At 47.0% G+C, this 12,642-nt stretch overlaps 1 protein-coding gene across 1 annotated transcript; it reads right to left on the reverse strand.

The window, feature by feature from the left end:
* Positions 1-8,590: 8,590 nt before the first annotated feature.
* On the reverse strand, positions 8,591-11,550 carry LOC133899931 (AT-hook motif nuclear-localized protein 7-like). Its single transcript, XM_062340974.1, has 5 exons — positions 11,013-11,550; positions 10,467-10,534; positions 10,211-10,342; positions 9,369-9,524; positions 8,591-9,202 (listed from the first exon to the last, which is right to left on the reverse strand). The coding sequence occupies exons 1-5, from the start codon at positions 11,365-11,367 to the stop codon at positions 8,864-8,866; spliced, it is 1,050 nt and encodes a 349-aa protein (XP_062196958.1). The 5' UTR covers positions 11,368-11,550; the 3' UTR covers positions 8,591-8,863.
* Positions 11,551-12,642: the final 1,092 nt, after the last annotated feature.

Here is a 12,642-nt window from a genome sequence, read left to right on the forward strand (position 1 = left end):
CGTGCTCCAGTGCTACCATAGCCATGACCCCAACTTCAACCTCGAGGTCATCTGGGAAGGAGTCACGGCCACCTGTCCTAAAGCTGAGGTGAGGCTGCAGACGGAGTGCCAGGGGGTGGTGTAGCATGTAGGGTCTCTCTTCCGGGTGGAGACCATCGAAGAGTAAATATCATATTGAACTTAGGCTTGTATCATACTTTGAATGAAGATTTTTGTTTCTTTGATGGGCTTTTGTTGTTGTGGTCGTAGAGTTCCTGAGTTGACTAAACGTCCTGTTCGCTCTGAGCCCCCGACCACATCCATCGAGGACACCAACGACCAGCGCAGTCAAGAAGCAGTGGCTGAGTGTGAACTCAGGTTCACAATCGAGCGAGAGAACTCGCAGAGTGATCTTTGAGGTGTGCCAGTCTTACCACAAACTAAGCCATGTGTAGTCTGAGGCCAGCTCAGTAATACCCGACCAACTGACTCATGCGTGTTTTGCTACCTATTTCTGACGAGCTTGCCAGGAGGAATTGCTCGTGATGCAAAGGGACTTGGAGTGGACGACGAGGTAAAATGACCAAAGGTGGACGTATTTCCATGATTTCGTTAATCGGCCATTCACCCCCTTCGACTCGCTGCTCCAGGCCACCAGTGTTCATGTCTTCCCAACTCCTAGGGATACCGTGACCAGTCATATCGACTGGTTTTTGGTGGCCTCAGAGGAGGCAAGTAACCTCGAGTAGAGGTTTCACGAGACCGTCGGAGACCACCTACTTGAGGTCAGAGTCTTCGGCACCTGTCTTGCCCTTATCTGTGTCAGCGATCACTTTCTCGACCTCGACCTTGCTCCGGTAGTGTCTAAAGGCTTTGGCAGTGTTCAACGGACCATGGTAGAGCTTGGCGACCATGCAAACTCATTTATGTATGTAGCACGCTCCATCCTTTGACTGTCCGGTTTGACCTATTGAGGGGTATCTTTGGATCCTGGACACACTGAATAAAATCATTAGGACCATCCCCCAGGCATTACCCGAGTGGTCATTTTGTAGCCTAAGGATGTGTTTTTATAAACATCTCCCCGTGTTCATGTGATGAGCTGGCTCTAATTGCCTGTTACTTCCAGAGGGGATCGAGGCTTTTAGTACCACTCGCTAGCTAGGTTTGTGATTCCTAGGATAGCCCTAAGCACGATAAGCCCTTTGATGGCAACCATCACTTGACCCGAGTTAGGACTTATAGCCTCATGGTCGTTAACCCTCAGCTGCCCATATCCCTGACACTACGTGAGTGGCTCTTTTCACTCATTCCCTCGATTTGGTACTCACCATATGAGCGACCGAGCCAAAAAAAAAAGAGACTAGTAGCATGAAAAGCAATCCTAAACTGTTCTAGCCCATGACCGTTTGGTCGGCTGCCGACCAGATAGTCTAACTTATGAATCAGAAAAACTTACAAGCTGACAGGAGACCTTTCTTGTTCAGGAGATCTTGCAAAATAGAGCGTTTTGTATTTGAATCGAAAAATCTTACATGCCGAGGGCAGTTCGGTCTTGTTTGGGAGATCCTGCAAAATAGACAAACAGACTCATGCTCGAGCAGCCTTACACATAGAACATGCGCAACTTGTTTATGTTCTAAGAGTTATGCGGTTCACGCCTGTCCTCCATGGCTAGTTTGACTGCATCAGGTCGGGTAACCTCGACCACTGTGTAGGGTCCTTCCCACTTGGGGGAGAGCTTGTTTCGACATGCTTTATTCTGGATCTTTTTTAGGACGAGGTCGCCTACGACCTAGGTCCGCTCCAGCCCCTTGTGGTCGTGGTAGTGCCTGACGCTCTGTTGGTATCGAACTACTCGAATTAGAGCGTGATTGTGGGACTCTTCGATCAGGTTTATGTCATCCTCCCATCAAGCCACCTGGTCATCGCCCGAGTAGCTGGTTACTCGAGGAGACTGGAGGGTGATCTCGAAGGAGAGCATTGCTTCAATGCTAAAGACCAGGAAGAATGGAGTTTTGGCCGTAGCTCTACTGGGGGTCGTTCACAGCGACCAGGTTACTGTTGGGAGCTCGTCCACCCAACGTCTCGAGTAGCTCTGAAGTCGATCAAAGACTCAAGTTTTGACCCCTTGCAGTACCATCCCATTTGACCTGTCGACCTGCCAATTACTCTAGGGGTGGGCCACCGATGCGTAGCATATTTTTGTCCCAATCTCTTCACAGTAGTATCTAAAGGTCCGCGAGAAGAAGCTAGATGGGCTAGCTTATCAACAACGAAGTTGTCCCTATGCAGGACATGCTTAACCTCGAAACCGGTAACGCATCGCTCCAGCCTTCTCACTTCAGCATGGTATGCCACCATTGTTGGGTCAGAGCATTGAAACTCCTTCTACATTTGGTTTACGACTAGTAGCAAGTCCGCTCTTGCTAGCAAGCAAACCAAGTACAGAGGCTGCTCTCATTCCTGATGAGAGGCCATCATATTCTACAATATTGTTAGTGGCATAAAAACATAATTGAACTATGTACCTGAGGGTGTCGCCGGTAGGCGAGGTCAAGACCACTCCAGTCCCCGCTCCCTTCAGCGTGAACGACCCATCAAAGTGCATGGTTCAGTGTTCTTCCGCCTCTGGTGGCTGTTCCTGCTCATGCTCAAAGGACAACCACTCGGCCACAAAATTGACCAGTGTCTGGTACTTGATAGCCATTTGGGGGACGAACTGAATATCGAACTCCCTGAGCTATACTGCCCACTTTGATGTTCTTCCTAATGTATCCCTATTGTGGAGGATTTCTCTAATTGGGAGCGAGGAGATTATATTGATTTTGTGGGCCTGGAAGTAGTGCCAGAGCTTGTGAGAGGCCATCAGCATGGCGTACAACAGCTTCTATGCCTATGGATACCAAGCCTTCGTGTCGTGTAGAACTTCGCTGATGTAGTAAACTGCTTGCTGAAGACCTTCATGTTCGATGACTAGGACTGCACTCACAACTTCTGGGGTAGCTACAACATAGAGCAAGAGCTCCTCGTCTAGACGCTGAGCGGTTAGTACAAGAGGGAAAGAGAGGTAACTTTTGAGATCTTGAAAAGCCACCTCTACTTCTGACATCCACCAAAAGTGGTCACTTTTCTTCAGGAGCTTGAAGAGCGGCAGCCCCTTTTCTCCCATCCTCGAGATGAACCTGCTCAAAGATGTCACGCACCTAGTTAGTTTCTGGACCTCATTTAACCTGGTCGGAGATCCCATCCAGTCAATGGCTCTGATCTTGTCAGTGTTTGCTTCTATTCTTTGACTATATATGAGGAAACTGAGCAACTTTCCTGATGGGACTTCGAACATGCACTTCTGTGGGTTCAGCTTCATGTGCTACTTTCGAAGGTTGCTGAATGTTACTTCTCCAGGTCCAACTTCATGTGGTACTTCCGGAGGTTGCCAAATATTTCCTGGAGGTTTGTGACCAGATCGCCCTAGTCCTGCTCTTTACAAACATGTCATCAATGTACGCCTCGACATTTCTACCAAGTTGTGGTTGAAGGATGAGCCAAATGCATCGCTGGTAAGTGGCATCGACGCTTTTCAAACCAAAAGGCTTTTTTACATTGCAAAAGACCCCGAAGGGTGTTACAAAAGCAATTTTCTCCTCATCTGCTCTATTCATACTAATTTGATGGTACTCCAAATGAGCATCTAAGAAGCTTAGTAGATCGCTACCGGCGGTTGAGTCAACAAGCTGGTCAATCCAGGGCAGAGAAAAGAGATCATTCGGGCACACCTTGTTGAGGTCGGTGAAGTCGACTCACATCCTCCACTTACCATTAGGCTTTCAGACCATGAGGGGGTTAGCCAGACACTTCGGGTACTGCACTTCTCGACTGAAGCCTGCTTCTAGGAGCTTGTCAATCTGCTTAAGAAGTGCTTCCTTTCGGTCAGGTGCGAACCGACATGCCTTTTGCTTTACTGGTCATACGTCAAGTCGCACTGACAACTTATGCTCGATCACGTCCCTAGGGACACCGAGCATACCAGATAGACTCCAAGAGAAGACATCTAAGTTTGCCCGGAGGAAAGTGATGAGCTCGAGTTCCTATTTGGCGTCATCTATGCAGACTGCCTTGAGCTGACAATTGTTAGGGTTAGCGACGATGTGGACCTTCACCGGGCAACCACTGGGTCCAACGTTCTCGGGCTACGACCCAAGAGTTAGCTTGACAATATCGAGCCTCCTCTTGTCGCAGTGCAGGGCTGTCTTTAGATTGCCCAAAATAGTGATCACCCCCTTGGGACTAGGGATCTTGATCGCCTGGTATCCATAGTGGGTTACGGCTATGTACTGGGCCATTGCTGGTCGCCCCAAGATCGCATTCTAAGCGGTCTCAAAGTCTGCCCCATCAAACAGGATCCTTTCGGTCCTAAAGTTGGTCAGCAAACCGAAGGTGACAAGCAGCTCAACAGCTTGGCTGAAGAGCCAATGGTGATTCCAAAGAAGGGAGGATATGTTTTCAATGCACTCCTTAGAATCTGTAAGGCGTCCAGCATGTTAGCGAAGAGGAGGTTGATGGAGCTCTCTCCATCGACCAACACACATCCCATTCGGATGTTGTACACCATGGGCTCGACCACAATGGAGTAGCATCCAGGGATCATGATGCGGACTCGGGCCTGACATGGTTGTGCATACCTCGCGGACCACCGACTTGTACTCCCTATTAGAGGAATACGTCGTGGTGCCCCAAAGATATGGTGGACCATATACTCAGCCTGTTGGAAGCCCAGAGCCGACTAGTCAAGGTTGGCCTTGCCCTCACCATCTTCGTTATGCCTAGGTTTGCATTCCCCAAGCTCCTGGTCGATGATGCCTCACACGGCCTTGCATTCAGTCAAGTTGTGGGCGTCGGCACGGTGGATCGGGTAGTAGCATCTGCCCTTCTTCCTGTCCTTCTTCTCGAAGCATCGGTGCATTTGGCCGGTTTGCTCGACAGCCATGGCGTCAGGTAGTCTAGCCTTGTGCATATCCTTCTTTTGCTCCTTCTGGTCGACCCCTTTGGAAGAGGTGGGTTGGTCGAAGGTCAACTGTGGCTTCATGATGATCTGGCGCTCTCACGCCTTGGCAACCTGCACGCATTTGTCTGCGAACTCAAACAGCTCGGTAGTGCTCCAGACTTCTTTGGTGACCAGCTTTTTGACCATCTTCTGGTCTCTAACCCCCCTCTAGAACGCTATGACCACGGACTCGCCCGTGATGTTTGAAATAGTATTTTGGCATTCGGTAAAACACCAGATGTAGTCGCATAGGGCTCGCCATGCCGCTGCCTGACCTAATACAGGTCATCCTTGACCCTTGGTCGAGCGTAGGTTTCTTGGAAGTTGGCGATGAATTGGTCGCACAAGTCTTCCCAGGAGCAAACTGATGTGCGGGGGAGGTTCATAATACACGACCGTGCTGAACCGGCCAGAGCAGTCGGGAAATAGTTCGTCATGACCTTCCCGTTGCCTCCCATGGCCTGCACCACGGTGGTGTAGATATGCAGGAACTCCTCTGGGTTGGTTGAACCATCATATTTTTCGGCTAGGACCGGTCGGAACTTATCTGGCCAGCACACCTCTCGCAGCCAGGCCAAGAAAGTTCTACACCCCGTACCGTAACGAGGTGCCGCTTGTCGATGGGCAGCATCGCGCATCCGGGGAGAAAGCCGACAATTTTGCGGCCCTGGCGAGGAGATGGAGGAGTTCGACGCCTCCCAGCGAGGGGACGGAGAGTGACAGGGCCGCTTGCCTTTTTTCTGCTCTCGCCGAACACGGTCCTCCTGTATCTGGGTGGTCATCTGGCGCTGGATTACATCACATAGGTCACGATGGCGCAGCGAGTCGTGCAGGTCAGCGTATGGACTATCCTAGTGTGGTGGGAGACTCCTCGTACTCCCTGCTGCCGAGGGAACACAGGTTACCTCCTGCCGCGGAGCCCACTGTGAACCCTGTCAGCCACCATCTTGATCGTTCCTTATGGTGGACAGGGTAGCAGTTGCCATGGTCTGGCGTCAGGCAGTCTCTACCAAGAGGGTGAGGTTGCGCAGCCATAGCGCTACCAGTGAACTCTCTGGCACCGCCACCGGTGAGTGGCTAAGAAGTACTTACGCAGTCTGCAGGTTATGTGCAGGGATCATGGCCTCGTAGTCAAGTCGCCGACCGCGGAATGGTGAGACATCGTGAGGGGGGATCCCCCGGCACTCGTGTTCCGCGTGCAGCACAACGACCTTGAAGACGTCGCCACCAAGGTCTTAACCTCATGCGGATGTTCCTCCAGGTCATGTTGCTGTTGTTGGGGCAATAGAGGACCATCTCCGTGCCTAGTGCCAAGCAGGTTTCCCTCTTGGCCAATGACCTGGGGCTCACCTCTGGTTCTAGCGACATGAGCATCATTGTTGCCCCTCGCTGTAGGGGTCACCATGCAAACTTCACGTTCGATCACGGAGTCCTCAGACTCCAGCTCGATGTTCCAAGGTTAGAGCACACTAGGCTTCGTGTGGGTCGTACCTCATGATAAAAACCTCACGACAGCCGGGGTCCTCGAAATGGGACTCTACAGCCACCATGGATCTGGATGTGGGTAGCCCAACTATAGTATCAACACTTGTAGAGACGTGAAAAATGAGCCCCTACCTGGCACGCCAACTGTCGGGGGATAATCCTTGACAATTAATCTAGGGTATACCAAATGACAGATGCATCGATGGGTGAACTTGTTATAGATTGTGTTTCATATCACTACAAGCCGGGTCTTCACCCCTTTATATACCAGGGGAAAAGATGTTCATATAAAAGAACTGTGCCAAAACAGATGACAGACCTACGTCTGACGAAACCTACCTATTCCTAGCTCATCATGACGAAGGATAAGCATGACCACCCCGATCTGGTATTCATGCACGCTCTGTACCATCACTGAATGTCGTCATGCTCACCCATCAGGCCATCTCGCACATTAAATATTACGAGATGGGACACTACAACACCACCCTGCCCCATGACCATGCTTCACCGAAAGAGAGCTCCTGAGGAAGAAAAATACTCGAGTGGGCAGCATTAAAATGAGACTTGACTGGTTAGGTGAGTACCTGCCTTGCGACCAGCAAGGGATGATCGTAGGATTTTACTCTGCGACCAAGGGCTGGTCATACAAGACTTGCCCTGGTCACACGATGAGGCCATGATCTTGAATATACCTACTGTCGGCTGATATTTTGGCGCTGTGGGACCTGCCTCGTGGGACACCCCTTATCTATTACACTGACAATGAGCATCCACTTTGTTCTCCTCCTTATCCTCCATTCCCTAGTTTCTCTTCGGTCATTCTGCTTGGATGGCTCCGGCAAAAGCCTTGGGCAAGCCTCGCCTGCAAGCGAGCTGCTGCGCCTCTTTTTCATGTGTTTGCGATCAATGACCAGGGATGCGTGTGGAGTTATCCCTGGATCCATTTTAATTCAACTCAAATAACTAACCAGTTATTTTGATTAGATCAAAATAATTAGTTAGTCAATTAAATTATACTAACATGGATTCACGAATATCTGTTGGTGCTCCACGCTCATCCCTATCCGTGACTGTAGGAGCGTCGGTTTTGTCCTCTCTTCTTTTCTCTATCCACGCTCATGCCTTATTATACTTGCTCTTAGGCACTCTAACTCGGTACAGGGTGGGCACGAAGCAAAGTCCCTCTGTCATATTTGTCCATCGTTTTTTCACGATATGTTGGTGTGTGCCACGCTAGCACAGTGGCACCCATCCTCTAAGGATCTGACTAGTAGTTCGTATGAGAGTAATTTGGTCTAGTTGATACATATAATTTTATAGAGAAGCGTGTTTGATTGTCCATATACATTGTTTAGTGTGACTCGATGAATGCAAATGTACACCCTCAGTTTGGCTCAAAGAGAAAAACTCGATTCGAGCTTCCCTCCGCAGTCTGGCTCGGCAGATGCAGGCTCATGCATTCGCTCATGCAAGCAGGCCTAAGTGTCAATATCACAAAATCATCTTCATACGAGCAATCAATCATAATCTTAACTCTTACATCCGCTCATGCAACCTCAAATTCGGTCAACGAAATAGAAACTCAGCCCAAACTATCTAAACAGATACAACCAACAAAACACTCTTTTTTCAACAAATATGACTCTACTTAATCTGTTTCCCTTCAGCCTAAGTATAGGATTCATATTAGAAAGATCACACTGGAAACCAATCACACCTAAGTGCATCCAAAACTGTCACCATTGACGTTCCCTGCATGCAACATGCTGGCAGATGCATACTACTGTGCTCCAATGCATAAATTCTATCAAGAACCAATCTCTGAGACGTTGAACACGGCGTCGCTCACCCCACCCGCACGAGCTCCATCCCCAGGGACGACTCGGATGTCTCACTGCGTGAGTTTGGTGTGCGTATGTGCACGCGTTCAACTCTACAACTTGTACATATAGAGTAGAGACTAAAAAAACATCTCTGAGACTCCAGAACCCTCGGTCAACAGATTCTCCAATAACAGAACAAACAACAGAGCAGAACCAATTTGATTCCTTTTAAAAAAATACAGAGCACAACCAAACATGCATAGCTGCAAGGCACGATGATGAAGGGACTAATTAACTGGTAGAGTAATGGCCAAAGTCACAACAAACAAATTGACATCTCCTAAAGATAAACAGATTAGTCCATTAGAGCATCTATCACATTCTACTGATCTTGGTTCAGCATTCTAGCTTAGCTTCTCCACCTAAGCAGACTTGGCTGCTCGGCTAAGTATCACACATGGACAGAGAGAGACATGCCTACAAAATGTGTCAGGGATGAGGAGACAAAAAATGGCAACCATAACCGATTCTACTCCTGGGGAGTCAAGCAGATGTTGATGTCAGGTGAAGTCCTGTGCGCCGTGGACTGTGAGCTTGCAGGCCAGCCAACCATAGTGAAGCCTGTGGTGTTCAAGTTCGTCCCAGTTGCGATGTGGTATGCATTGGCATGGGCTTGTTGGGGTGTGGCGGAGGCTGGCGGTGCATGGCAGCCGTTACCTGGAGCTGCCTGAGATATGGGCATTGCCGCTGTGAGCACTGGAGGGGGAACCATAGGTGCCGGCAGTGCCGGAGCAGCAGATGGTTGTTGCAAGCTCATCCTCCTCTGATGCTGCTTCACACTGTTGGGCAGGAAGCTCCCTACAATCACCTGCCCAAACGGTTTATATTAGAGAATGAAGAAAAAATTGCTACAAACCTACTCATCAATTCGCGACAAGATTACAGACTGCAATGAACCAACAAGGAATGAATGTTTCTGTTTTGATAAGTGTGATAGCATTGGTAATTTGGTACAGGTTTCTGTCAGTTTTTACCTGTATAGGACTGGCAGCACGCAGCATCCCAGCCACTACACCGCCAACTACACGGCCATCAGGGCCAGCAAGAGAGACACTGAGCCCACCGGTTCTCCTCCTACCTTCCTCAGCCATTGTAAAAGAGCCCATCAATTGTAGAATCTCAAAAAGGCCCTGAAGAACATAAACACATCAGTGCCATTTTGATGTTTAAAAATGAGCAACATAAATAGACAACCACTCAAAGACTCCTGTTGTCATTTCTCTCATGCAGATGAGAGACCTTAGATGTCCCGTAGCCATTTATATACCTTTGACAAGTTTCTGTGTATTGTTACAGAGTCTAATTTACAATTAGGAGACTTACTGTTGCCTGAAGTCTATCAAACCTATAAGGGTTATAGAAGAAAGTGGAAAGAAAACCCTTTTCCAACACAATAGGCCTACCAGCTGGTGAATCTGCGGTAGTGTCTGTCTGTATTATGACTCATCGTGAGTCTCCTATAATGAAGTCAACAGAAGTGACTTGCATGGGGTCAATCTACAATACCTTTATGATGTTTCAGAAATTAGAACTATACGTTTTCACCCTGCATGGGTGTTGATATTTTGATATCATTTCAACATGATAGATCAAATTAGCAAATTAAGCTTGCCTTTTTGGGGAAAAAACATTGGCAAGAAAGTGTTATGCCTTATGTGCCTATAGACAATACTGAAACTAAATACACCAAATTTGTCAAGAGTAACCAGGGCTTCCAAGTTCCCAGAACTTCACAGTAGCTAGAGCCTAGAGGTCCTAACTCAGAACATTACAAGGAGAATGATAAGATACAAAGAGTACACTCCAGAGTTCATACCTCATAGGTGAAGGTGCTACCAGATGAATCCGGCTGCCTCAATGTTACATTAGAGATTGTCCCATTGGCAGAGAGGATGCACACTGAGCGTGGACCCTTCTGAGAAAACGACATTATACGCGCCGCCACATCCTACCAACGAATTGAACAGGAAAGCTCAATGATACCCTTAAGACAAGCACTGCACGCTAGTTCACAACGCCATACTAGCTGCAGGGAAACATGATGCTGTGATGAGATGGAATACATGTCTTACCTCCCCAGTACCCACGATGATGACATGAGGTGTGAAACTCCCTCCAGCTGACAGCGCATACCATTCCCCTTTTGCATCGTGTACCAATCAGGCAGACAAATGAGCAATTTTTCAAATAAGTAAACTACTAGATGACGAAACAGAAACATTAATCACGGTTAATCTATATGAAATTTCACTAAACCATGCCAAATGGTTAGGTCGATTAGGTAATCCACCTAGAGAAATCTCCTGAGAAAGAAGGCACACACAAGATTGGTAGGAAGAAAGGGGATAAAACATAAGAAACATTTTAGTAAGGGACAGAGGAGATGAGTGTGACAATGAACAGCAGAACTGTGGTAACTGGTAACGGATATTGACTTGTTAGCCATCTTCGGTCTGAAAAGCAACATACACATCACCCTAACTGGACCCCATCCAAGCAATGAAACAGAAATCAACAAGGGGAGCAAACATAGCAAGAAACTACCCAGCAAAAATGGAAATTATGGGCTGCTCAAGCAGAAAAAGAGGGAGCTTTGCATTTCAGAGGAGCATACTGACCTAGGGTGGCTAGGATCTGGCGCCTCCCGGAACCGCGCGGCCGGCCCCTACGCCGTCCGGAGCTCAAGTTGGCGTGCTCACTCTGCTCGGCCATCTGCATGCCGTTGTTCCCCCCAGCAGCCTCACTCGGCTTCTCACCACCCAAACTCCACGCAAGTGGAATTGCAGTGGCGTCCCCTCCATGGCCAGCCGCAGCCGCTGGCGGGGATGGTGTGGGGGACGTCGACGGCGAGGAGGGAGAGGACTGGTACCCCTTTGCTGCTTCTTGAGGCTCTGTCATGGATATCTCAGCTCTTAACAGACCATGGACGGATTCATGGTCACCTGCCACTGCAATGCCCTCCCTTCCCTCCATCTAGCATGTGAAGAGCTCTTCTTGCTGCCTTCGTCTTCTTGGTTGTTATTTGCTTGGTTCCTGTTCTTGGTTTGCTGCTCTGCTTGCTTGGACTTAAACGAGGAGACACATACTCTGGTTTTGCTTACCCGTTGTGTCCGGTTACTACCAGGCACGAGCAAGCAGCACGCCAGTAGCTGGTTGTACCAGACTACCAGTATTATACCCAAGTCATCACGGAAAGGATTTTGAATGTGGGTATTGAGCTACCTACGCGCATTAACCCAAAAATCTAAGTTAATATAAAAATAAATAATTCACTTATACTTTAATACTTTTACTCATATAAAGGTTCTCCTAAATTTTAGACATGGAAATAAAAGTGAGCTGTAAATTTTTGTTTAATTATGTCAGCTAAAACTCAAACTCTAAAAATCTAGCTCAGATATCATATTAAACATTATTCACCAATCATTTCACACCAAAACTTAAATTGATAGAAAAATGAACAATTCATTTATAGAAATATGATAGAAATAAAAAATAATTTGAGGCAGATTCTGGAAAAAAAATGGCGGGGTTTCCTGCTCCCTGTAATAACCGTTTCTCTCTCCTTTGACCAACCAACTGATTGGTTGGACTGCAAAATTGTACATACTAGAGTACAACGTCACTTCAATTTTTTATATAATTGAACACTAAATAGCGAATGAGACAAATTATGCCTTCCAAAAAATGGATAAGATAAATAAAAAAACAGTTCAAAGAGCTGTAGTGCCTTAATTGAGATTCCAGTACTAAATAAGAAATACACATTTCATTTTCCATTCATAAGCGTGACAGCTCAAATTTGAATACACTTGGCTTGTCCGTTATGTCTTTCTTGCCTATTGATTTCTTTAAAAAATCAAGCAAGTGAGAGAAAAGCATTTCATTTCTCGTCTTTCTATGCGTCTTTCCCTTCTTTTGAATCTTCAAATCACATAAAAAGTCATATTCTTGTTTCCTTTCTTCTCTTTTTCCCACTGTTCAAGAAAGTTTTACGAGAAGGAAGGGAAATTACCGGTGCTTATTATTTTTATGTCCCTATTCAGAAATAGTAGACATATTTTTTAAAAAAATAAAATTTTGTATATTTTGATTAACATTTAATCAAATTATAAAAATTTATAATATATAAAAATTATACAACTAGATTCATAATTTAAAATATTTCATATTATATAGATACTTTTTGCTATAAATGATATATTTTGTAAAAAAATCTGAGTTAAAACATAACTTCAAATACCAAGG

The sequence above is a fragment of the Phragmites australis genome, chromosome 19 (genome assembly GCF_958298935.1).
Source record: "Phragmites australis chromosome 19, lpPhrAust1.1, whole genome shotgun sequence".
Taxonomy (NCBI): Eukaryota; Viridiplantae; Streptophyta; class Magnoliopsida; order Poales; family Poaceae; genus Phragmites; species Phragmites australis.

Coding starts and splice junctions, on each gene's coding strand:
- LOC133899931 (XM_062340974.1), bottom strand. CDS start 11,367: ATGGAGGGAAGGGAGGGCATTGCAGTGGCAGGTGACCATGAATCCGTC. Junction 10,535..11,012: donor CCAGATCCTAGCCACCCTAG/GTCAGTATGCTC, acceptor ACGATGCAAAAG/GGGAATGGTATGCGCTGTCA. Junction 9,203..9,368: donor GTGCTGCCAGTCCTATACAG/GTAAAAACTGAC, acceptor CCGTTTGGGCAG/GTGATTGTAGGGAGCTTCCT.